The sequence below is a fragment of the Gastrolobium bilobum genome, unplaced genomic scaffold (assembly GCF_033153095.1).
Source record: "Gastrolobium bilobum isolate Gb01-03AN ecotype WA unplaced genomic scaffold, APGP_CSIRO_Gbil_v1 utg12063, whole genome shotgun sequence".
NCBI classification, from domain to species: domain Eukaryota; kingdom Viridiplantae; phylum Streptophyta; class Magnoliopsida; order Fabales; family Fabaceae; genus Gastrolobium; species Gastrolobium bilobum.
Window position 1 is genome coordinate 411053 of NW_026899021.1, and position 27406 is coordinate 438458.

Consider the following 27406-nt stretch of genomic DNA (forward strand, 5'->3'; position numbering starts at 1 on the left):
ACCAAGCTTTCCTCCCAATTGTGTTGTGCCAAAATCAATTGAATTTTCATTTGTGAGGACCTCAGGTAGGTAAAATAGCTCAGGAACCTGAAAAGTTGAAACAAACACTGCTTATGATAACAATTTGAATAAAACCATGAGAAGATCGCCCCTTTCATTCTGGGGCGACAGCGGGATTGTACCATTCGAGCCTTATTAATATAAGCATTAAAGCCCATTAAAACCAAGAAAGAATCTACTCGAAGTACACAATTATATCAACCATTTTGTTGTAGACGTGTAAAAAACCAATTTAATCCAAAAGTTTAAGTTTATAGGTGAATATCATATTAATGGATTTACATTATATTTCTTAACATGCCCTCATGCACAAGAGCTTACTGGGCTTAAAGGATAATATAGAGGCCCACCTACCTCTGCTAAGAAACTCCATAATATTTAATTATTTATTAGCAAATTGGGGGCTGTTGAAGATCAAACTCGTGATCACTTATTCACAGAGGTTCTGATGCCATATAAAGAAACAATTCAACTCCAAAGCTTAAGCTTTTAGGAGAAGGCCTTATTAATTATTTTATATTATATTTCTTTAACAAGAAGTATATACACACCAATTCCTTCACATCACTCATGTCCTCAAGAACTCCATTCCAAGTAGCAGAAATATCTGAAAACATCCGATCTGCATGGTCAAATTTTCCACCTTGCAGTTGGATCGCAAGGGTAGTAAATGGTTCAACCCTAACAAGATAATACAAAACCTGAAACAAAAGATAACAAACACTAGTTACTGCATCAGCAACATCTAACAAACTCATGCAAGATAACAACATTTACATATTGGGCAATTACTTTATTGCTGTTCTAGTATGAAACAAAAGTGAAAAATCAGGAATCAGAAGTCATAGTGATCTCAATACACGAATAAGACTTGAAAGACGGAAATTGAATAATATTGATTCTTAGAAAACATGTACAATGGTTACACTATTTATAAAAACTAATGGGCCAAAGAGAATACACCCAGAAAATTAATAAAATACAATAATTTCAATTATTTACAACACTCCCAGTTAAACTGAGAAATGAATATTTATCATTATCAGCTTGTTAGTTAGTTCTTGAAATCTGTTGGTAGGAAGCCTTTTAGTCAAGACATAAGCTAATTAACGACTAGAAGGAATGAATAGAGTACTAATCAGTCCGCTGTCTAGTTTCTCTTTCAAGAAGTGGTGAGGTCAATCTAAATATGTTTTGTTCAATTCTGTTGGACAAGATTGTGAACTATACATATAGCTGACTTATTATCATACAGTAGTTTCATGGGTCCTTCCCATTTCACTTTGAGATCATCCAGAATGATTTTCAACCATAACAAATCACAAATACCTTGAGGGTCGTGACTCAAAATTCTGTCTTTGCACTCGACCTACCAACCGCATTTTGTGTCTTACTCCTTCATGTTACTAGGTTTTTACAAAAAAACATACAATAGCCCAAACTATGATGTCAATCCATCATGGACCCAACATAGTTAGCGTCAATATAAATTTCAAGGGATGGATTTCCCCCCTCTCCAAAATAACAATTCTCTGCCTGGAGTGGCCTTAAGGTATTGGGGAATCCTATTTACTGGGTGCATGTCTTTTTCGCTTAGGTCATGCACTGACTAACAATGCTAACTTCATAAGCTATATGAAGTCTAGTATGAGCTAGATATATCGATTTTTTCACTAGTCGTTGATATTGTCCTTTGTCAACTGAAGGACTCTCCTCTTCATTCCCGAGTTTGTGATTTTACTCGATAGGGGTACTGAAAAGTTTACACCCAACCTTTCCCGTTTCTTTAAGGAGATCAAGACATACTTTAATTGACAGATAAAAATATCTTCCTTTGAATGTGCTACTTCTATCCCAAGAGAATATCTTAGCTTCCCATGAATTTTAACTTCAAATTAAGTCGCTAATTTCTCTTACAGAGCACATTTCTCAATTATATCACCCCCTGTGATAATAATGTCATCAATAAAAACAATGAGAACAGTAACCGTACCTCCTTGGAAGTGTTTAAAGAAAAATGTGTGATCTCCTTGACTCTGCTTGTATTCCAATGATACCATAACCTTGGTAAATACTCCAAACCAAACACGTCGAGATTGCTTTAACCACACAAGGTCTTCTTCAACCTATAAACTTTATTGGAGTCAAATCCCGATGAGATCTTCATGTAAACCTTATCTTCTAACTCACCATTGAGAAGAATACTCTTCACATCAACTTGGTTCAAGACCCAATCAATGTGAGCAACAAGGGAAAATAGAACTCCCACGATATTCATTTTGGACACTGGAGAAAATGTTTCCTCATAATCAATGTCGTAAATCAATATGTGACCCTTGGCTACTAATCAAACCTTATAACTATCAATGAAAAGAATTCATATTCATGAAAAGTGACATCCATAGAGACAATGACCTTATGACTTCAAAGGATGGTAACATTTGTGCATAACCAAGGAAGACACACTTAAGAGCTTGGGGATCCAATTCAGCACTGCGATGCTTATGAATATGGACAAAGGCAACACACCCAAAGACTAAATCTGCATAACAGGAATAGAAGGAAAAAAAAATGTGAGGCAATGGAATGAATAAGACTTACAGGAGGGAAATATATTATATTTAACATGGCTTCTCCCCAATAAGAGCTGAGAATAGATGTTTGAAGAAGTGATAATTTTTTCTTTCAGCAAGCCCATTTTGTTGAGGAATGTCCACACATGCAGAATCATACCCTTGTCTAAGATGAATTGTGACAAACGTTGGTTGACATACTTCGTACCTTGTCTTAAACTTAACTCGATCATATGATAAAATCGGATAAACAAATCTGTTTATGAATATTTAGGTAGCATGTAGGGGAAAAATGAGGTCAAGGAATGAATAGGACTCATATGGCCAATAACCCGGGAGGGTGAGCTATTCATCAAATGGTTGCAGTTAACATGGCTTTTCTCAAATAAGAGCTACGAATAAATGTCTGAAAAAATAATGCTATAGTTACTTCCAGCAAGTGACGATTTTTTTTAGCAACCCTATTTTGTTGAGGAGTGTCCACACATTTGAGCTCATGAATTATACCTTTGGTTGAAACAAATTGTGATAGATGCTTGTTAGCGAACTCCGTACCAATATTACACCTAAAATGTGTCTCGATCATGTGATAAAATCAGATAAACAAATCTAGTACTTCTGACCTGTCTTTCATAAAAAATATCCATGTTACCAGAATGGCAGAATACAATTTAAACATAAAGGAAACAAATCAATTAGCACTTGAAACACAATTCACTTTAGAAGGGCCTTAAACATCAGAATGAATAAGTAAATGGTTCAATACTTTTAATAGCACTTGAAGGAAAAGACACGATTGAGGTGGCAAAGTAGGTCGGCCCACCCCGACCAGCCGCTAGAAACAGGGCAGGACAGGTTGGCCCGCCTTTTGAAAGTGAGTTGAAAATATCAAAATGCCTCGTTTTATGACTGTTTGCGTGGTCAACCCGTTTAAAAAATAAAATAAAAAATTATAAACCTAAAAATAAATCTTATTTTATAAGTATTACAATGATATATAATTCCCTTTTACACTCTAGTTCATTTTTTCAAATATCAAACCTAAATGTATATTAATATCAGTTAGAAAGTCTCTAGGAACTCATTTTTGCCTCCATGTACGGATAAATTTTGTTAAAAATCAATTGTTTTCTTCTTTATCTTTTGTATAGAAGTATTGGGATAAAAATTTTGGATATCACAAAAGCTTGACATAAAACATAAAATACTACTTGTCACAAAAAAAATCACAGGTTGACCCACTTTATCCCTCCTTAATAGGAGCAAGTTGGCGGGTTGAAATTTTATACCAACCTGCCAAAGTGGGCAGGTTAAATGGGCTAGCCTGATGGGTCTTGCCAACCGTACACATGATGGCATTTTGCAAGCTTACAAACATCACAATGGATGGAGTCAACTAATGCAAAAACAAAGAAAGAAACATTGACTTCAGTAGGCTAAATGAAGAGTGCCGCAGTGTCGAGTCATCAATAATTGATTCTTGGTATAACTTGTGGCATACTCTGGAATGAGATAGTACAACTCACTCTGCTTTTTAGCAACTCCAATCGTCCTCCTGTGGTGAGATTTTGAATAACACAATAAGTAAGAAAAGAGGTGACAGAACAATTCAAGTCAATTGTAAAAGCTTATAAGTGGAAATAAGATTGGTGGAGAGCTGAGGAACATAAAAAACATTTGTTTTAGAAATAAGGACGGTTGAATTTGAATGTTACCTATTGAAGTTCAGTGAGGAAGGCATAGGAGCTAAGAGAAAGTTCTGAGAGAGAGAGTGAAGAAGACGACCAAGACGAAGAGAAAAAGAAAATTTTTCTGATTTATTACATGCAAAGAGTAAAGTTATTGTAAAGAATCAATTCAACCCAAAAGCTTAAGCTTGTGGGTGAGGGCTTTTTAATGGTTCTATATATCTCAACATGCCCCCTCACAAGAGAGCCCATTGGGCTTGAAGTGTGGACAATGCATAGGTCCACCTACCTGTGCTAAGAAAGAAATTCCACTAGAAAGAAAGTGGAGGGCAATGAGTATCGAACCTGGGACACGAAGCTCTAATACATCAACATCAACAACACCTTTATCCCAAATTAATTGGGGTCGGTGGTAGATGAACCCACATGAAAGATACAAAACGGTTGAAAAAAAAGTTTTAAAAAAAAAATAATAAAAAAAATAAAAAAAAAATAAAAAAATAAAAAAATAAAAAAAAAATAAATAAAAATAAACAAATAAAATAAAATATAAAATAAGATAAAATAAAATAACAATATATGTATATATAAATAAATAAAAGTAAAAAAGAAAGGGACAAGAAGAAGTGGGGGAAATGAAGGGGAAAAGGACTAAAAAGGGACCATCTGGAACATAGGAATAACAGCGGGTCTAACCCTCCACCATACTTATAGCTTTTCTCCATTCCGTTCTAAGACATACTGTCCGCCAATCTATATCCCACTCCATTAAATCTTGTTTTACTACTTTCCCCCAAGTAAGCTTCGGCCTACCTCTGCCTCTTTTTGTGTTGAGCTCTTGGTAACAAACTTCTGTTCTTACAGGAGCATCCATGGGTCTTCTCATCACGTGCCCAAACCACCTCAATCTATGTTCTCTCATCTTCTCGGCTACCGGTACTACTCCGACCTTTCGTCGAATATCTTCATTTCTTATCTTATCCATCCTTGTGTAACCACACATCCACCTTAACATCCTCATCTCTGCTACTCCCATCTTATGCTCATGTTGCCTATGTGCTGGCCAGCAGTCTGCTCCATATAGCATTGCCGGTCTTACTGCCGTTTTATAGAATTTTCCTTTTAACTTCAGGGGGATTTTGCGGTCACACGAAGCTCTAATACCATGTAAAAAATCAATTCAACCCAAAAGCTTAAGCTTGTGGGTGAGGGCTTTTTAATGGTTTTATATATCTCAACAATTACATATGATAGATCACTAGTCAATTTGAAGAAAATAAAAGTGACGCACGCAGCAGGGAGTTACAAGTTTAACTAATAACCCTAACTAACTAACAGTAAGTGGTTACACTATAACAACTAATAGGTAAAAGCTATCTACTGTATACACATTTAGCATAACATCATAAAATAATAAGGGTAAAACAATAAAGTGAAGATACAACTAATATTACCAAATCTCACAACTGATTTGTGGGATCCATCAACTACGGCTATAGTATGGATACCAACACTTCAGTGATAATAAAGAAACAACTTAGTTAGACAAGTCATATGATCAGTTGTACTAGAATCTATAATCCATGAATTTCTGAAATCAGTGCAAGAAGCAAGAAGAGATGTAGGGATGCTTTATTAAGAGTAGGGTCGTGCATGGGTCAGATCGGGTCGGGTTTTTGTGCCGACCCGACCCAACTTGGTTTTATAGGTCAAGTATTTTGACCCGACCCAATTTAATTTGATCCAAGTCAGGTCTGATCTGGTTTAAATTTGATATTTGTTGAATAAATACCAATTCATAAAAAAAAAAAGTGCTAATATTACTATTTCATGGTACTAATCAGTGTCATGGGTAGCTCATTCTAACTCATAATTGATATTTGCAATTAGCAATTATCATGATTTTATTGGATCACCAAAAAGCTCCAAATTGATGATAAATCAAAAAAAAAATCCAAACATAAAATTATCCCATAAAATATCAGCGTAAGGATTTCATTTACTCAATGTAAGAAATTAAAATTAACGGATATTTACGAACAATTTCTGTAGTATGACTAACTCTTATTTAATCAACACTAGTGTCCGCATTCTATCCCATTTCTTGACAACCACATGGAATCTTGGAGGCTTATAGCACATAAAATCTTCAGGTAGACAGAATAAATATTATCCTATCACATGTTGTATCAAAACCAAAGCCTGTGAATTTGTAATCCCTTCTGGATTCAAAGTCACTGGATCACAGATATATTTTCACATTGATCTCCAATCACTCATATAATATGATACAATTTTCCTCTCTACCGTATCTGTGATAGTACTACTAAAATTTAGAACACACAAGTTACCTTGGCTCGTATTCCAACACCTCAACAAGTTTGTTTTCATTTTTATCGGGAGAAGAGAGAACATAAGCCCCAAATTGACTTACTGTGATTTTTGGTTTTCCTTTTTTTTTCACAGAATGGGCCTGGGTCATGTTTTGGGTCAATAGGTCAATTATTAAAACAAGTCAAGTCTAAAACTGACCCAAATATAAGTGGTTCAATATTTAACCCAATTCAAAAAAAATAAGTATTTATGAGTCAGATCAAAGACAGGTCAACTGAACCAGTTTTTTTGCACACCCCAAATTAAGAGTATCAAAGAGGGCCTTAAACTACTCCAACTCTCCTCGTCGAATATTCACATATAAGGATGCTTTACCAAGTTTCTCCAGAACCTACTGCTTCCCATGAAGGTGAAAACAAGTCTTTTGTGTGTCCATACCACTTACAGTTGGTGCACCAACGTTCCATGGATGAAAAAGGAAAAAGACAGCATAAAAAGAGTGAAGAATTATCGATGAAGTCTCCGTAGACCCCAAAGAGAAATGGGAAGACCAGATCTAAGTAACAGAGGTCCAATAAAACCGAAAAGCTTGGATCTTGAACAAAAAAAAGTCAAATCTTGGGCAAAATATCGGATCTTGATGCGTGAGATCACAAACCCACAACACAAACGAAGTTTGTTGAATGAAGTAAGGGTAGATAAAAGAAGAGGAGGGCTGGCCGAACCCTTCTGTGCTCAATTGAAGACAAAAGGCCGCTAGAAAAGGTCCCACGTGTCCTACATCAGATACACACTCGGAAGAGAGGAAACCCAAAACAATCCATTTAAACTTATCTGAATATGATTAACTAAAAGGCCCTTGTTATAATAGTCTGTACAGTTGCCTTTTGAAAATCATCTGCCCCAAGGGCAACATATCCCAATTTAGGGTCAATTCCTTCATAACTGTGAATAATTTCTACCTGCAATTATATTAGTATGTTGGAAGAACTAAGCTAGCATCATCTGGACATATAAAATTCATGTATATATAGACACTCATACACACAACACAATCAAACATCAAATTAGCTCCAAGTTAAGTTAACAACTCATACAAACTCCATATGGATCAAACCATCTGCACAGCACTGATTTGGTAAGTGAAACTTAGAGTAAGGAAATAAACCCAGGACTCAAATATCAATCAAGATACTAAAAGAGCATATCATGTAGAATGCCAACTAATTATTAAGATCAAGAATGACCCTATAAGTAAGGGGGGACCTACTGTTCCTGCACTAGAATAGTGTGATCCATAATGGAATTTGGGGATGACTGGATCATCAAAGCTAGCATATCTCTCCTGAAATCTCTTCAGACGATCTGGGTTCAGTGCACCAACAGGCTGCATCATAACAAAAAATTAAATTATGAAAAAATTAAATTATATATGATTCCCCTCAACTGATTAAAGCAACATTCAGTATATTACACCTTTGAAAGGTCTCGATAAGAAGAAGGGTTAGAAAGATCCAAGCTCTCTGAACTGTAATCGGAAAGAATCCAGGGGAAAACTGGATACTGCCAAAAATAGGTAATAATGATAAATGGAAAGCATGAGGATAGGATGAAATAGTTGTATGAAAGAAAGCAATAAATTAAGAAAAAAATGATCACCTGCGTAATATCATTATAACTACGCCCAGCCAGTGTATTAAGTTGCATTAGGTATTCAAAATTACTGATCTACACAAGGGAAGTATAAAACTCATGTACATAGGCGATGAGTATGAAATTATAATACAAAATACCTTTTCGTAATTAAGGCTCTTACCTCCCACCTAGCCCAGCGCTCCATAAGTTGAATTCTTTTCAAAAGTTGTTCAGGCCTCTGCGAAAAGAAGGTACTTTCTTTAGTTTCTTGAACCACAGCATACAACCCAAAATTAATACCATAACATCAACAAAAATGTAAAATTGCAGTTAAGAACCAAATAAAAAGTTGTAAACTTCATTCATACTTATTCTTATCTTAAGCCCAGATGCAGAGAAATTTACACGAATATATAGTCATAGAAAGGATATTACCTGAGTAGCCAAATATATATTGTTTAAATGAGGAGGTCGTGCTTGAACAATTGCTCGATGTGCATTTCTTCGCCCTTCACTACTCTGGAGAGGAAATTGATAGGGATAATGTTAAGGAAATATTAAACCACTCTGAAGCCTCCACCTAACAACTTAAGGTTTTAAAAGAGTTGATCTTTAACATGATATTAGAGCCTTTAAGATCAAGTTGTCTGAAATCTAATTCTTGCCACCTTCATTCTTCATAATTTAATCAAATTTCAGCACTAAGATACAACGAGCAAGTGCATTATCCATGTGGTAGAAATTGGTTCAAGAATTAGCAATTAACCATAAAAGAAACTAATCTTGATTGAAATTTTAATGATAAAGTCTATTCCCACGATCATAATTGAGTCTGGTAGGTAAAGGTAGAAGAATTACAAGGAATGATTCTCTGACCTCTCTCTACTTGTCTAACAGAATAACTTCCTACCCCAGTTTTCCACTTTTCTTATTTATATCACAACTAACTCATTCTGCTACTGATAAGATTGGGAACTCAATAAGCTGTTCCCTTCTTCCTCTGTTTGGGAATTCAATATGCGGGAACCTTCTTCCAGCTCACATTCGTGCAGGTAATAGGAGGATTGCTAACACCATGCTTCAAAGACGAAAAGACTCTTGCAAGAGGGGTCGTGTTAGAGAAATAAATCTATTCTTGAATCTCCAAATAACAGTTTAAGCTTTTAAGAGTGTTTGACAAGGATTATAAGTGTGCAACATTTAACAATTATCACATTTAACAATTATCAGTATAACGTTCAGAAAAATAACAGCGTTGAAAACAACGTAAAAACAAAAGGGTTTTTCTTTCTTGAAAAAAATAAAAGGAAAGAAAGTGGCATATTTACGAAGAAATACCCCGAAATCAAAAAAGAAATTTGACCGGTCCACCATAAATAGCTCCAGAGCACTTCTTCGAAGGAGGTATCTGCAACAGGAACTAACACTAATAAACCACTAAAAACATTTTTTTAAAATGTAAACTGCATATGAACAATAACTGCGTGAAATAACAAAAACTATGGCACAGAAAACTTCACGTAGCTAAGCAACAAGGGAGGACAGTGCTTCAAGAGACAGAAGAATTCAATTCTTCAAAAACTACAATACACAACACTAACAACTATGGATGAAACTAAGACTAATCATGAATATTACATCATAGGCTCGTAGACAAATATCAACTATCTCAATGGCTAGATGCACATTCAACAAACACATCATAATTGAAATGACAACACAAAATTATAATAAAATGAATACATAATAATGCAGTCAACATAATGAGCTCACCTCCGGCTATAGATTTGATGAAGAGAAGACATTAACCAGCTGCGATCCTTTTCTTGGTCCCCCGCCTCAGAACTGGAATCCAAACCATCCTTTGTGGTGCTGGCCTCAGTGTTATCGACTATAAAATTTACCCTCCTATTAGTTACCTACAATAAGAGAATAGTGCATCACATGAGTGCAACTATCATACCAAAAACAAGAAAACTGTTGAAATTATATGGTTTAGGAAGGGAAGGTCGAAAAGAGAGAATATATACAGAAAATAATAAGATATCAAATTGATATGGTGCATTATGATGTGATGTGATACGGAATACTAATTGTTGGAGAGTCATATCTCTTTTTTGGAACAAATGGGGATCCCTTGCATTATGGCAATAAATCCAGATATCCTGGATTGCAGCTCATTTCTTTCATTTATATCATTGTTTCTGTTTGCTGGAAAGTATCTCCTGCTTTGGGGTTGTATGTTTTCTATAAATCATTTAAGATTTGACTCGCACTGTTTTCCTCATTTCCTAGTTTCCTAAAATTAGAGTTTGTAAATCATATATATATATATATATATATATAATTAATCATCCTCAGCATTTCCTCAAGCAATTTAGAAATCATTTCATCCGTCTCAAGTTGGAACCACAGCTTCCAAGTTCTGAGCATGAACCCTAAAAACACACAAAAAATTCCTAATCCAGCTGTCGTCAAGGCTGGATCTCCTATTTGAATCGTCCAAGTGAAGGTGTGACACAATACAGAACCCTCCGACCGGCCATCCCTCGGAGTTCCATCACCAGAGACATTGTCACATGCCTCCATGTGCAGTTACCCTGTTGACTTGTGCAGACCATGCACCACCTTCCCAGCATTCATTTTTCACACTACTAGGGCCATTCTGCTCGCTGGCATTTCCCCATCCTATCTTGGTGGTCAAAATCCCAGATCCGATCTACTTTTGTAGTGGTTCATTGATACCCAACCTTCTGGCCTTGTTGTCATGCCTCTCTCGCTATCTACATGTGTCTTTCACGTAACACCCATTGTCGGTTCCAGTCTCTTTATAGCCACTCTGTTAAGCAAGAATGGCATTAAGCCTGAGTAGTACCTCTGAATCTAAACATGAAGGTCCCTAGTTGGTGCGAAAAATTCATCACATAATCATTTCAGAGAAGTTGAATGGTAAGAAGGCTTATTCATCCTCGGTTGAACTTTGGTTTCTAGGCTACTGTCTCTTTGATCACCCTGAAAAGTCAGCAACTGATATTTCCTCAAAAAATAAAAGTCAAAGAGATAAGTTTGATTAATAGTTGTGACCTCTATTATGGGAATCTGTAGTGACCACTATTTTGGTTAACTTCAAAACTTTTAAAACATTGTTCACTGTTTGAGACAATGTAATTTATTTTAAATCATATTCAACGGTTGTATGAGTCAGCCTAGAAATCAGCCTCGTAGAAAACCCAATAATGATCTGACTAATTTTGTTGCTACAGTGCAGGATGAAGTAGCAGAGTTGAAAGTGTTTTTGCAGACCGGTAATCATCAACGCTTTTTAAACAAGCTAGAAAACTTGCATGTGGTATTGACTTTGCGTGCTGTGTATTTCAAATTTAAGCATGTCCGATACCGAATTTTGACTAGTCAAGAGGTTCCCACAACAGAAAATCTCGTCACTTGCCTTTTAAGGGTTCCTCACCTAAAGTTCAAGATTCCTACTCAAACATGATTGACATGTCAGCAATGGTGTGACTACCTCATGATTACGTGGTGGACGTGGAGTTCATGGGAGCAGAGTAGGTCAAGTTGTGGTGGTTGTGGAATCTGCCTCTAATGCACTTTTTTAAATTGATCGGGCCTCACAGGAGAACTGTTATTCCCATCATGGGTTTCCTAGGAAAACTGTCAATGTTACTTAGTCTGAACCAGGTCAAGATGAAGAAATCAGGTAAACAACCTTTTGTTCTTTCTGAAACTGAGTTCTAGGAGTATCTTCAATTGCAGGCAATGGCTGAATACAGGGCCATAGCACGAAGAGTTTGTGAACTAATTTGGCTGACCAGGTTTATCAAAGACCTACCTATTGAACATGAGGATCCAGTGAGGCTGTATTTTGACAACAAATCTGCCATTAATACAGTTCATAATCCTATTCATCAAGATAGGATCATACGATGAAGGATGTGAGTATTGACAGGATTTTTTAACAAATCAGAATTGAAAGAGAAACATTCAACCAACACTACATGCCAACCAAGTTGCAAGAGGATGATATACTTGTTGAATTCATACTTGGATTCAAAATGTTAGCAAGCTGGGATTGATAGACGACATATATTCACTAGCTTGAGGGGGAGTGTTAGAAAGTCATATCTCCTTTTTAGGAACAAATCAGGATCCCTTGCATTATGGTATTAAATCCCAATATCCTTGATTGCAGTTTATTGCTTTCCGTTATTTCCTTGCTTTTACATTTGGATAGCTTCAGTTTAGGACATTGATGTTTATTTTTTCCTTGTTTTTCTCCAGGTATTACGCCTCCTTGACTGTCCTTGAGCTATTTATGTATCTGTTTACTGGTTGAATAAAAAAACAAAGGAATTATTTTCAAAGACCAATGTTCAGAGTAACCCAACAGACCTATTAATGCTAATAATTGATTCCCAATCCTAATTGAATAAGGGAACAAATAACCTGCTACAGATAAGATAAAATCTACAAGAACAAGATCAGGTTACTAACAAGATAAGATCCCTAAAAATTAGACAACAAAATATCCCTAAAATAACATAAATTATCATAATCCATTATGTATCATTCTCTACCTCTAAGATATCTTGTAGTTTTTCTAACAATTCAAAATTCATCATACAACTTTCCAAATCTTCACGTCTTATCTTTTCTTGTATGTCCGGTCATGCACTTCAGTAAGCTCACATAAATATGTAAAGAACCAATTTAACCCAAAAGTTTAAGTTGTTAGTTGAGGTTACATTACTAGTTTTATACTTCTCTAACACGTCTCCTCACACGAGAGCCCATTAGGCTTGACAAGTGGACAATGCACAGGCCCACCTACCTGTGCTAAAAAACTCCAAAAGACTTGATTAATTATTAATTAAATGGGGACAATGAGGATCGAACTCGTGACACCAAGGCTCTGATACCATGTAAAGAACCAATTCAACCCAAAAGTTTAAGCTGTTAGTTGAGGTTACATTACTGGTTTTATACTTGTCTAACAAAACACATTTTTCCAAGTGGCTGTGAAATGCAATAGACCTATACAGACATAGTACACGAAATCTACAATTCTACATAAGCAGTATCATCAGGATAGTTTCAGATTCAAGGGAGGCATTCACAGGTATAAATAGATCTTTGTCAAAAAATTATAAATAGCTTCTAAAGTATGCCCATAAAACTTACTTGAAAGGTTCCCCGTATGACCTTAAGTGGTCGGACCATTGATGATGGTAGCTCGAGAACAATTCTTTCATGAAGTTCACTAGGAACATACCCAGGTGCAATGGCTGAAGAACTCTGGACAAGGTGTTCATCACTTGCAAGTTGAGTAGAACTGGATTCTAAAGATGCCCGTACAGTTTGCTCAACCACTTCAGAAAATATAGACTGATTGTCTCCTTTATCTTCATTATCATCAATCATAGCATCAGAATTCTCAATTTCCATCTGTTCTTCATCTTCATTGACTGCCTCCAATGAGATTGCTTCTGTCAACAAAACTGGAGTGCTCTGGTCATTTTTCTCACCAAGATAATCCTCATAATTGGCTGCAGAACCTAAATGATCAGACCCTCGGTAATTCCTTCTCAAACATCTTCTCATCCTGGAAGAACTTTCCATTAAATCTAGCTTCCAGAAAACCTAGAAAATTATAAAATAATTAGCATAATGAAATAAATTTTTTTGTAAAATTTGATTAAATTTTAGTAGAGGGCGAGTCTGGAGCAATGGTAAAACTATTCGGTCATAGGTTTGAATGCAAGAAATGTAATCTTTGCAAAAATGCAAGGATAAGGCTGCATATAAGGATTTTTGATTAAATTTTAGTAGAAGAAAGAGCACAAGTTGGACAGACAATACATGCTCCAATTATAACCTAAAAAGCAAAAAACTGAAGAGGAAAAAACAAAGCATCATATTTAAAGAGCAGTCCAATTCTTTGCAAAACCAAAAGCCCAAGCCCTCCATATAAATGCCAAGAACGCAACTATGAAAAAGGCTGAATTTTCTGTTTAAAACTCTCTGATTTTGTTCCAGAAATAAACTCCAAACAGCAAGCCATGCAATGCACACATCCATTGAGTCACTTTCTCTTTATATCTTAAAAAGAGAATTAAAGGCTAGAAAGGGATGAGAAGCTACAAAGAATGTGAATTAGGTAATGACAGTGTGAAGAATCATATCACAACATACACGTAGCGGATTGTATAAATGATCAGCAAAAGGCCCAAAAAGACTTCTCATCTCTATTAACTGGTGAATAAGTTTGCGCCATGCACGAACTCCAGTACTGATTCGATGCCGAGCAATTACATCTATATAAGCACGTCTGTCAATCTGGAAAACAAGAAATGTTTAACAAGCAGTTTCTCAAAATAATCTGAATGCCAAAGAAACAATTAGCAAACAAACCTCAGACCGTTGCATATTCCTTGCTAGGGCAAAACTGGCAACAAGAACAGCGATATATTTATATGAAAAAGCATTAAAATCTTTCCCATACACCGACTTTGTATCAACTGGCTGCAAACATTCCATCCAGGCAACTCCCATTGCTTCAGAAATATTCCACCTTTTAACCCGCTCCATATCACTAGCATTCCTTCGCTGTGCAGATGTAGCCATTGCAACAGCACTAAGACCTCTTCCAGAACCAATTTTTGCAAATCGCTCAAGATCACGAGCAGCTGCCAAAGCAGCAGCTTTTGCAGCAGCTTTGTCCTTTGGAAGGGGTGGTGTTTTATTAGGAACTTCTGGAGGTTTTTGAAAGCTTGAAAATGTATGAAGCTTAGTCTGTTTGCGTTCCAGCAATGAGGTATCACGCCTAAGATGGGAAGTTTTTGAACGAGCTTGGCTTTCACCACCTGAAGTACCAGCCGCAACCATAGCTAATGCCATTGCAGCAGGTGGAGATGCAAAAGCAGCAGCCCAGGCAGGAGATATCATAGCAAGAGCAGCCTGAAATATATCAAATGCATATCTAAATTAATGCAGCACAATCATCTAAACGAATACAAGATTAGCAGCATAAAGAATCTCACTTTTAGCATATAATTGTCACACTGACAAGGAAACACGCAGACAGGTATAAAAGGGCAACTTAGTGCTATAGAGATCCCGTTGCACACAGTCTTGGGAACAATCAGACCCATTGTGTTGGATCTATAGTAGGTAGCCTTAACTTGATTTTCCCATAGGCTTGTTAAAATATCTAGAAGATATCTTATAATATTATGATCATATCTTAAAATAGTTTGAAGTATATTAGATGATCTCTTAGGTTTGTTTTCCATATTTCCTCATATTTCATGATTTGTTTCCTTATTTTATAAATCTACTATTAGTATAAATAGGGGTTATTACTTTGTCTTTTGTATCACATCAAATCATACCGATTGCATGCTATTCAGTCTTCATTATCTCTTTTATTCCTTCTCTACCTAAATCCCCACCATCCTCAACAACTTGTCCTGTCACCAATATTCTGTTGTCGAGTTCTCAAAAATTTAAAGCTCGATGTTATTTTCATGACCATGTTCCTACTCTATTTTCCGATCTCCACTATCATGTCCTCCTTCCAAAAGCCAGTACAATCTTCTATGGCCACTGCCGCCACCGTCCAGATCCCAAAAACCCATTGTCATCCACTGTGCCAACAGCTTTTTTACTCTCCACTTTCGTGTCGTCATTCTAACACCCAGCATGCATTTTCTAACAGGCCAACCAAGGATCCAACTCGTCTTCCTCCATTTTGCTCAACCTTGGTAGTTTCGTAGCCAAAAGCTTGTTCCAGGGTGGGGCCGTATTCATCTATGCTGGTGTAAAGCTTAGTAAGCTTCTATATGAAGGGAAGTGTTAGAATATGTAGAAGATATTTTATAACATTATGATTCTATCTTAAAATAGTTTAAAGTATCTTACATGATCTCTTAGGTTTGGATTCCACATTTCCTTATATTTTAGGATTTGTTTCCTTATTTTATGAGTCTATTATTAGTATAAATAAGGATTATTATTTTGTATTTTGTATCTCATCATAACACAACACATCAATACCAATTTCACGTTATTCAATCTTTAATTTCTTTTTTATTCATGCACTACCTTAATTCCTATAACTTCAACAAGGTTGATTACATGAGTTAAATCTAAGGTCCCCTAGATCACAGGGCAACAACACCAACCATTGTGCCAAGGTTCCCCTTCAAGTAGACACATATAACAAAATAACAAAACCAAAAGAACATACAAATCTCATGGTTTTCCACTTTTAATAGTTAGCACTCTGAATACAAACCAATTGTTACTCAAAGTTGGTAGCATGACAAAATAACATTATAGAGAGAGAAAAAAAATAACACACAGTAGATAAATCCAATCACATTGTTACTCAAAGTTGGTAGCATAAAGCTCTATGAAAACTTGACAAAATAACATTATAGAGAGAGAGAAAAAATAACACAGTAGATAAATCCAATCACATTGTTACTCAAAGTTGGTAGCATAAAGCTCTATGAAAACTTGACAAAATAACATTATAGAGAGAGAGAAAAAAATAACACACAGTAGATAAATCCAATCACATTTTCAGAATGGCAGGAAAAGTGTGTGTGTGTGTGTGAACCAAAAATAATACACAGAAACAAGTCCTATGAAACTAATCTCTTTGCATATCCGGAATATTGATCCCCTGAGATAAACCATGTGCTGAACACCAAAGAGAAGCCATATAAACAATTCTATCCCAAAGCAAATCCAAAGGAAAAGATACACCCTTGAAGATACGAGCATTCCTTTCCAACCACACAGAACACAAAATCACATAAACCGAACATCGCCACAAGTTTTTGTTTTCCTTCTTATTAGCAAGAAACAGACACAACAAACTAGGACAAACCCATCTTATTACATGCGCATTATACACCACATATGAAAATGTGTATTGTATGCATGCACATACATATATTTCAGTGTGCGTGTACAATCATGCAAAGTACCTCGGTTGGGAGGGAATCAGCAGCTAATGCACGATCATCTGCAATAAGAGGATTCAAACCATCAGCAGTAGCAAGCTCATGAATGCCAGCCAAAATGGGTCTCCACCTTCTTAAGACAGCAACAAATGGTGGTAAAATAGCCTCAAGGTATTGTTTGCGGAGAGGCTTTTGGTCCCTGCTAACAGCATGGTATACCTGACAAGATGTTGTAGTATGGTAACTACTATGGTTGTGCACCAAAGAAAGACAAATGACAAATTCTGTGCAAAAAAAAAAAACAGAAAGAATGAAAATTGGACAAGCTAAAAATACGAACCTCGGAATAAAGCACGCAAGTTGCTACCAAGACTCTTTGTCTCTTAGAATCAGAAATTGGCATGTTCAGAACAGGTGAGAGAACACTGTTCAAGTCACAAATAAATAAACAGGACAAGATTAACCTACTACAATACATCAGTTTGTTTCAAATTATAAATTTAGAGATTTTTTAACGGAAAAAAGGGAAAATCATGCCATTAACAGTTTTCTATAACCTTATGTCTTAATAATAGATTTATTTCAGACTCTAAAGGGTAGCGAAAGAAGGAAGTTGATATATTTTTGTTATAAAAGAAGAAATTCATTAAGACAGAGAAGACAAAGTTACAAGGAATTTGGTGCGGCAGGACTGCATAATGAAAAAGAGAAGACATCAATGGAAAAAAATCCAAAAATAATGAGGTTTGGTCTTGGAAATTTGATGTCCAAAAATGTGGCTTTGGCAGCTAAGTGGGTTTAGCAGCTTCCTTTTGTTAACTCCATGAAAGTAGAGTTAACTGGTATGAATTTACTGTGCCCTGGGATTTGAAAAGCTGTCTTTTTGTTAACTGAATACTGAATGTTGCAGCATTTGAAGCTCTAAGGCAAACAAATGTGGGTTGCTAAGCGAATGGAGAACTAATGAGCTGGCTTGGTTTAGAAATTTCTTAGAGCTTGCACATGGTGGGGACCACATTTATGAGAAGGAATGGCAAAAGTAACCCTGCTCTTTAAGGCTGAACTGATTCGGAAGGTTGGATGAAGTTAAAAAGGAGCGGCAGAGATCAACTCTAAGGGAGGAGAGACAAAAAAGCTTAAAAGACAAGGACAACATCATCTGCAGGATTGGATTGATTCTCTTCTATCAACACACTTCAGACTCCTTTCACTCTATCTCCCTCTTTCTCACTTTCCATTTTTCGGATTCAAGCAAGTTGCAATGTGTGAAGGAATTCACACCACTTCTGGGAAATCTGCATTTGTACTTGTGTTTGACATCGAAGGAATTTGCCTCATCTCAAGTGCCTGTTGTGACTGCAATATGGAGCTGAACTTGCTTGGATCTACTCTCTTCATTTTTTATTTTATTTTCTAGAAAACTGTAGTGAACCTTTGCATCCTTCGAATTTGTGAATGTCAATGTTGTTTTCAGGAATACTTCGGATTGTAATCATTTTGCTCACTATGAACTAAACACATTTAGGATTGAGTAGAGAGAGTACTTAAAATGTTGTATTAAAGCTTTTGCTACAGGTTTGCAATGTTATAGCCTGGTTTGATTTGATTAATGGAAGGATTGTTGTTAAATCTGATTAGAATCTGGCCAATTTTAATTAGATGTTTTTAGGATGTGATTTCTGGAAAGAAATGAAGTCCAGATCTACCTTAATCAATGTGTGAGGACTGTGCAAAAGCTTGCTTGTGTCCTTTAGTAGATTCCAGGGATGGAACTACTACACATAGCTAGAACGAAATAAAATCCAGATCTACCTTAATGCAAAAGCTTGCATGTATCCCTTTGTAGATTCCAGGGATGGAACTACTACACATAGCTTTAGATCCTATACTAATTTGGAAGTATGTATCATATCTAATGCAGGAATGTGACAAAATTGGTATTGACTTAAAAGCTAGGTGTTGGGAAACATCAGTTGCTATAACTGATTTGGCTAGTTCGGAGTTAGGACAGATAACTGCTGCACATTCCGATGCTTTTAGTTTTAATGGGGTTTTGAGGAAATCAAAGATCAATCCATCTTTATTTCTTATCTTTTATCCTATTCAGAGTCAGTATTCGTTAATACTGCTTTTACAGCATAGTTTACTTTCTGTTAATCAACTCCACCCTTCATTTTAATCAATGGTTACTTGTATGCAAATTCTAGGGAACTTCATTTAGATCTAACTATCTAATTTTCTTCGTGGGAACGATAACCACCTTTCAATCTATATTACTTGTGACCATCTATACTTGCACGTGTGTTCATTGACTTATTTAACACATTCACTTGAGCACCAAACACCTTTACAACCCTCTTCCTAGTGACAAAGTTACCCGAAGCAAGTATGGTTTGCATTCATATGGGTGGGATGCCAACTCTACAAGCAAAGCTACTAATGCTAGCCTGAGGAAGTTTCGGGCATTATCTTCTTTTAGATCTCTCTTCTCCCTCAACTTTTGGGAGGACACATGGGCTGGAAATCTTCATCGTTCCGAGCCTTTCCAAAGGCTCTTTCAGATTTCAACTCTTCATAACACTCTTGCTTGTCAATTTTACTCTTCTTCATCTAACTTCATTTGGAACTTTCATTTCTGCATGTAAAGAACCAATTCAATGCAAAAACTTAAGTTGTTGGGTGAGATTATATTAATGGTCTTTTTATATTTCTCTAACACGCCCCCTCACACGAGAGCCCACGAGGCTTGAAGGGTGGACAATGCACAGGTCCACCTACCTATGCTAAGAAATTCCACAAGAGAAAGTGGGGGGCGGTGAGGATCGAACCTGTGACACCCAGGCTCCAGTACTATATAAAACCAATTCAACATAAAAGTTTAAGCTGTTGGGCGAGGTTATATTAATGGTTTTTTTATATTTCTCTAACACTATAGAAACTTGCAAGATAGAGAGGCTAGCAAGTTAAAGTCTCTGTTACTTTCACTCAAATCTCTTGTCAAGACTGCTATTATTAGCAACATTGACAGTAATAACATGCTACAAAAGAGCAGACCTCTCACTGCTTTGTCTCCTATTGTGTGTGATGTGTTGTCCTAGTTCGGAAACTGGTAATCATTTTATTCCCGGGTTCGGTTAGAGTTTAGACACAGTAGGTGGGAGAATCTCCCAGGGTTCACTTACATGCTAAAGGCGGGGACCCCTCCCAACTGTATTTTTGCCATACACATGAATCCCAGGATCAAACCCAGGACCACGTGCTTATGGAACCCAAGGAAATGGGCATCATATTTTGCAATGTTCTGCTGTGAATTTTCTCTGGAATAAGCTTTTTGGGATTTCCAAAGAGATTTGGGTCTGCCCTAAGGTCTTGCATCAATTTCTCCTCATTATTTAGAGGTTTTGGCTTTTGTAAAAGAGCTAAAATTCTGTGGCCGTGGTATATTTTTGCCATTCCCTGGTATCTTAGGCTGGAAATGAATGCTAGAATTTTCAAGGGCACCTTGTCATCTCTATATATCATAAAAATAGTGAACGTGGAACTAGAATGGGAGTTCTCACTCTATATAGTAGTATAAATAAGGCAATCAAGAAAACACAGTTGTACATCAGTCACGTAAGGCAAAGAAAAGATACAAAGGATCAGCTGTTTCTAGGTGTTTTAAGATGCAAACAGAAACATGGACTGAGATGAAGCAAAAGTAAAGCACAACAAGAATGCATACGTTTATCTAACAAGAGAAAGGGTGGTATTATTAGTCAAATATAAGAAAGGATAGAATTAGTTTATTTGTGTTGGCCTCCTGTAAGATATGTTGTACTCGTATATTGCTTTTTAGGATAATGGAATTTTATCAGCTAGGACAGAAAGGAAATATGATAAATTGAGAAATTTAATTTGTAAGACAATATATATATATATATATATATATATATATATATATATATAGGGTCAGGATCATTTTCCACCTGTGTAAGTTACAATTTCAAACTTGGTTGTTGATCCTATTTATATCTAACAACTCTGATTTATTAAATATGTGAGCAATTAGATACAAGCAAATCAACGAACAAGATTTGGTGTAAGACTTCTTACAAATATATATATATATATATATATGGAATAAAGATACAAATTGATGTAAAAATAGTACATCTTAAGAATCCGTGACCATGGAACTTGTTCAAGAAATGATCCAATGATCCCAACGATCATTCATTATTAATGGATAAAAAATGGACAACAAATATGTTAGATTGAAGGGGTTGTTTTACCTCCACAAAAGTGCTGATCGTGGTTTTCTTCCTTCAGATACCACATCCTCAATACTTGCATTTCTCATCAACATATGATCTTCACCATCATCATCTTCCCTCATCGATAGAAGAACCATTCGAAGCATGCACAAGAATGGCTGGTCACTGTCTAGTAGCTGGTACAATGCAGCCATCCCTCCCATTCCAGTACCTGACCCTCCACCTATGCCAAGACCACCACCAAGTCCAGACTCATCTAGCAACAATGCTTGGAGCATTGCCACAGACTTCTTCACCAAAGGAAGCTCAATCCAGTTGCCATTGGCATCTTTTTCCAAAGCAGACTTCCAAAAATCCCATCCACTTCCACCACCACCAAATGGAGCTGCATTCGGTGGGAGGCCAACACCATACCACAGACGGCTCCTATATTTCCAGCCATCAACTAAATCCTTAGCACAGGACCCATATGACACAAAAGCACAAGAAACTGATTCATAAGGCTCAGCTGCAGAAGCAGCAGCAAGCCTTTCCATCACTGAAGCAGGGATCTGACCACTTCCATCAGCCATTGAAGAAAGGACCTTAAAATTTTGACAGCACGAGTTTCACCAATATAGTAGTAAATATATGCAAGACTAGAACCAAAATGAGGAGGACTAGGCAAATTAAATGAACAAGAATGCAAATTAAATGAATAGTAAGGCAAACAAAGAAAACAAAAAGTATACATATTTCTCAAATGTGAAGCACTAGTACAAAAGTTGGAGAGAGAAAACAGAAAAAGTACTGAAGAAAAAGTTTAAAATTTGTTTAAAAAAGGATAAGTCTGCCTATGTATGTATGCATGCATGCATGCATAGCCTGTCCCAAGTCAGGGTAAAGGAGGAGGGTTGATGTCAGGTGTAGCGAACATGCTGTAAAAGAAAACTATTATATTTATGAGATGAACCCTTATATTTAAATTTTATTTTTATCTTTTTTTCCTTAATCTTTTCGTACTTTTCATTTGGGTTTATCTGCCACCGACCCCAACAAGTTTGAAATAAAGGTGGTGTTCATGTTGTTTAAAAAAAGGATATTTTGAGAATAGGGCAGTATGTCAACATTGCAAGGATTTTGGAGGAATAACAGAAGCAGCATTGCAGATGCACAAATATAAACATTACACATCCATATCTATTTATGAAGGTAGCATGCATGTCTTGTTTTAGATTACTGTATGCATACATCTAGAGGCACTCCCCCAGAGTCACTGGATAATGATCTGCGATCATCCATAAGTTCTGTTGATTCTTCAATTGTCGACAATGTATTTGAGCGATTGTTGATAGGATAAACAGTAGAATGTGGAGATGGAGAACCATCTGCAGCACGTGAAGATGAGGATTGTTTGCTCTGTAACCGTAAATGATCTTCAACAAGCATAAGTATCACAATGGCATTCTCTACTAAAGCCACGGACAACTGGGCAGCATTCTCCGCCTCAGCCTTAGCATCTTTTGGTGACAAACCCTCAGCTGCAACACCAGCAGCAGCCGCAGCAATGATTTGAGTCTGCAGTAAGGAAAAGCTGAATGTAGACAATACTTCTATTTTTTCTTCTACTCTTCAAAAAAAAAAAAAAAAACGAGAAATATAGATAATTGTACTCATCCTTGTACATAGGATTTTAATATCTACGCGAGGTTAAGGGTGTTTGTGATAACCCAAGAAAAATAATATTAATAATAATAATAGTGTGTACCCTTATGTGTATAATTATATCATGGGTGTTTGTGATAACCCAAGAAAAATAATATTAATAATAATAATAGTGTGTACCCTTATGTGTATAATTATATCATGTCAGACATGTTGGTTTTAGCATAAAGTGGTGTTATGAACATTGATATATTTGGTTGACACTGAATGTTAGTGGTATTGGTTATCATTTAATTGGTAATATGAACAGTTATTTTCACTTAAATGTGACCGTTACAATATATTAATGATAATTAACGTATTATGATGACCATTGATATTACCTCCAGATTCAATAACTGAAATAAGCATGATGACTTTTGATATTACCGTAATTAATGTCTTAGTTACAAAACTTCAACTATAAATAGAAGCTTAACCTAACCAAACCAAATCAGTTTCAATCCTCAACATTTCTTCATCTTCCCCTCTTCTTCTCTTTCTTCTTATTTCAAATTTTTTATTTTGTTATTATTTTTCTGGCTACCGACCGCGCTTCTCTTCCTAAAAGTCATCAAACACGGAGACCAGGTAATCCTAATCCTTAGGGCATCTTAAATAGTTTTAGATGAAATTTGATATACGTAATCCTCTACGTGATCGTAGGATAATTTTATATTAAATTTGTTAAATGTAATCTTAATCCTTGGGGAATTTTAGGATGTTTTCATATATTATATGTAACCCGTAGGGTATTTAAATTAAATTATTTTAACCTCTATAAATTAATTGGATTAATTATTGGACTTTGGCTTTGCTCTAATAGATATGAATATTTGAATTATGATTTGAAAAATTATGATAAGATGATTGGATTTGGGTTTTACTCTGGTAGATGTTGAATATGAAAATTATGATATTCTTGGATAATGGATTTGAAAATTATGATGGATTTGGAAATTATGATATTCTTGAAAGATTGAATTTAGAAATTATGATATTCTTGAAAGATTGAATTTGGAAATTATACTCTTGATAAAATTGATGTGGAAATTATGAAAACTATTTGAGGAAATTTTTCAATTATAAGAATTGTGACAATTTTGAATTTTATTGATTGTGTGTGATTGTAATAAATAACAGTGGGAAGATAGCTTTTGGGATGGTATCCCCAGAGAGTGATGAACACAACATTTGGGCTTTATGCCTTCGATATTACATGATGTAACAATGATGTTTTCCGTTCTTCCCAAAATGATATTTGGCAACAGGGTTTCCGGGGTACTAGTAGCAACTTTGGGAAGAGGTGTGCACACTAGGATTTGATATTTTGATATGGCCAATTTTGAGTATACCTGGTTGGCAACAGGGTTTCCCGGGTCACGGGATAGACTGGCAACAGGGTTTCTCGGGTCTATCATGGTTCTCTTCCCACTAAATGAACTAAATAAAGATTAATATGATTAATAACGAGTTGATACTTGATTTGAATTTTTGAGTTATATTACTGTAAAGAACCAATTCAACCCAAAAGGTTAAGTTGTTGGGTGAGGCTACACTAATGATTTTATATATCTCAACAATTACTTGATTTGATTATTATGAGTTATATTTTATTTTATTTTTGTATATTGGATTGGGATTACCAGCTTTGCTGACTGTTTGTATTTGTGGTTGTTTGGCTGCAATGATCCTTCGGGGGAGCAAATTTTCAATGAAACAGGTTGCAAAGGATGGAGCTAGCTGTGGGCAGTGAGAATAACGAATCAAATATTTCTAGCTAGTTTTAAAGTTTAGAAATTTTATGAGATTTAATAAATGCATAAGACATATTTCCTTTAGTTAAACTTTAGTCTTTGGTTTTATTTTAATGTAATAAATTTAGCTTTGCACTTGTCCATAGTACAAGTGCGGCGCTAATATTTCCCAAATTTGGTTAATTTAAATTTCACAGTTATTTACGATTTTAGAAATTTTTAAGTTATTATAAATTGTTAAAAATTTGGGGGTGTTACAGTGTTTGTTTCCTAGGTTCGACAATTAGAACAAAAAATGACTAGGAGGGAAAAAGAATATCAGATGGAATAGCTTTATCATGCCATGGCATATAATGCTGGAAATTATTTATAAGCAAAATCAATAAGCACAAAAAACAAGATGTACCTGAACCTGCAATTCTCTAGCAGCAAAATCCAGCAAGCCACCCAAGAGTCTCCTCTTAAATATAGGTAAAGATTCTTCACGTCTTCAAGACAGAAATTAACCCAGAAAAGAACAATTATATAAATGACATGAAACAAAAAAATTGTAAACTGTCGCAGGAAACTTTCAATCAAAACAAGAGAATAAAATGTTAGTACAGGAAGATTTTGTAAAACTCTTCCTCAAAATTCTTCATACTCTTCTCTAGAAAACTAGACTAGGATCATGGCTCTAAATGCTATTTCTTCAAGCCTTTAGCAGACATAATTGTTCCTCTTTGGATTCCCAATGATCCTATGTCAAACATATACTCCTACTGCTTCATATTTCCTTATCAAGAGTCAGCAACTTTTATTTAATCTTAGAACTTACCAACAACTGATTCAAGCTCCAGTGGAACATAGATTTTTCAGCATATTTTTCCTCAGCTACTATGACACAATGAGCAGTTTTTGCATCAAATTCCAAATTATGCCCTTCAGGAAAATATGATTTATTTGCATTTACAAATGAAATATGGCAACATGTTAGCTTTCAAAAATCATACTTCCCAAATAATTTAGAGAAATGGAGGTCACTTACAATGATGATTAGGTTGATGTATGGTTATACAAGGATGGATAAGATAAAAAATGAAGATATTCAAAGAAAAGTAGGAGTTGAACCGGTGGTTGAAAATATGAGAGAGCATTGATTAAGGTGGTTTAGGCACATAATACACAGAGCCGTAGATTCTCCCGTAAGAACAAAAGAGTGTTGCCAAGAACTCGACACAAAGAAAGGAAGAGGTCGGCCAAAACTTACTTGGGGAAAGGTATTAAAGCAAGACTTAATGCAGTGGGATATAGAGTGGCGGACGGTGTGTCTTAAGATGGATTGGAGGAAAGCTATTAGCATTGTGAAGGGATAGACCCATTTTTGCTTCCTATATTCCAAATGATCCCTTTTTTTATCCTTTTCCCTTGTATCTCCCTTTATTTCTCTCTTTACCTCTATTTTTTTCCCTTTCTCCTTTCCTTTATTTGACCTTCTTCCCTCTTTCTTTGTCTTCTTTTATTAATTTATTTATTTTCTTCTTTTCCTTTATTTTTATCTCTCTATTTCTTTAAAAAAAAATTATATTTATTTTTTATTTTAACTTTCTTAATCTCTCTTATGTTATTATATATTTCTATGCATCTTTATTTTCACTTTATTTTATTTTATTCTTCTTCTAAATTGTTTATTGCTATGTTTACATTCCTAATGTTATTTATAGTTCTTTTAATTCTGTTTTTATCTTTTTTTCCTTAATTTCTTCGTAATTTTCACTTGGGTTCATTTGCCACCACCCCAACTAGTTTGGGATGAAGGTAATATTGATGTTCAGGTCACTTACAAATATGGGATGATGTCACGAGTATGCTATCAAGGAACAACTCTACTAAAAGCTTAAGTTATTAGGTAAAAATTCATGAATGGTTTTATATCCAACAAACCCCCAATAATACCCCATGAACGGTTTTATATCTAACAAACCCCCTCACTAAAGAGTCCATTGGACAGAAAGCATAGATAATGCATAGGCCCACATGAAATTCAAGTGTTATTTAGAAAGGGAGTGACGAGGACCAAACTCCAAATCACTAGGTCATACAGGCGCTGATATAATATCAAGGACCAACTCTCCTAAAGGTTTCGGCCATTAGGTAAGAGTTCATAATTGATTTTATATCTAAAATATGTTCCCATACTAAAATGACAGCAAAATGTTTAGTTCAAAGTAAAACAAAAAGGAACAGAATACCAATACTACGAACAGTCTAATAACATAACAGCAGGAGTAGAGAAGAAAAAGCTCAAGAGCTCATAACACATGCATAAACTTACCTTATTCGCTGATCTCCTGTACTAGATCCACCAACAATAGAAAGCCATTCCGCACAATGAATTGTTGCTTCAATATCCTGGACACAATCAGTAACACTGAGCAGAACGAATTACCCTTA

At 35.6% G+C, this 27406-nt stretch overlaps 1 protein-coding gene across 2 annotated transcripts in view; it reads right to left on the reverse strand.

Annotated features, from left to right (window-relative positions):
• LOC133286249 (BEACH domain-containing protein C2) overlaps positions 1-27406 on the reverse strand; it is a 49479-nt gene that overhangs the window by 11175 nt on the left and 10898 nt on the right. For both annotated transcript variants that reach the window (XM_061483638.1, XM_061483639.1), the window contains exons 8-25: positions 27288-27364; positions 25380-25461; positions 22764-23090; positions 21552-22117; positions 17618-17702; positions 17302-17496; positions 14717-15262; positions 14498-14641; positions 13487-13945; positions 10064-10209; positions 9629-9698; positions 8726-8809; positions 8472-8528; positions 8315-8383; positions 8132-8218; positions 7926-8042; positions 612-761; positions 3-87 (exon numbers count right to left, since the gene is read on the reverse strand). In XM_061483638.1, the coding sequence (XP_061339622.1) occupies positions 3-87; positions 612-761; positions 7926-8042; positions 8132-8218; positions 8315-8383; positions 8472-8528; positions 8726-8809; positions 9629-9698; positions 10064-10209; positions 13487-13945; positions 14498-14641; positions 14717-15262; positions 17302-17496; positions 17618-17702; positions 21552-22117; positions 22764-23090; positions 25380-25461; positions 27288-27364 (3346 nt within the window). The remainder of the gene's footprint in view (positions 1-2; positions 88-611; positions 762-7925; positions 8043-8131; positions 8219-8314; positions 8384-8471; positions 8529-8725; positions 8810-9628; positions 9699-10063; positions 10210-13486; positions 13946-14497; positions 14642-14716; positions 15263-17301; positions 17497-17617; positions 17703-21551; positions 22118-22763; positions 23091-25379; positions 25462-27287; positions 27365-27406) is intronic.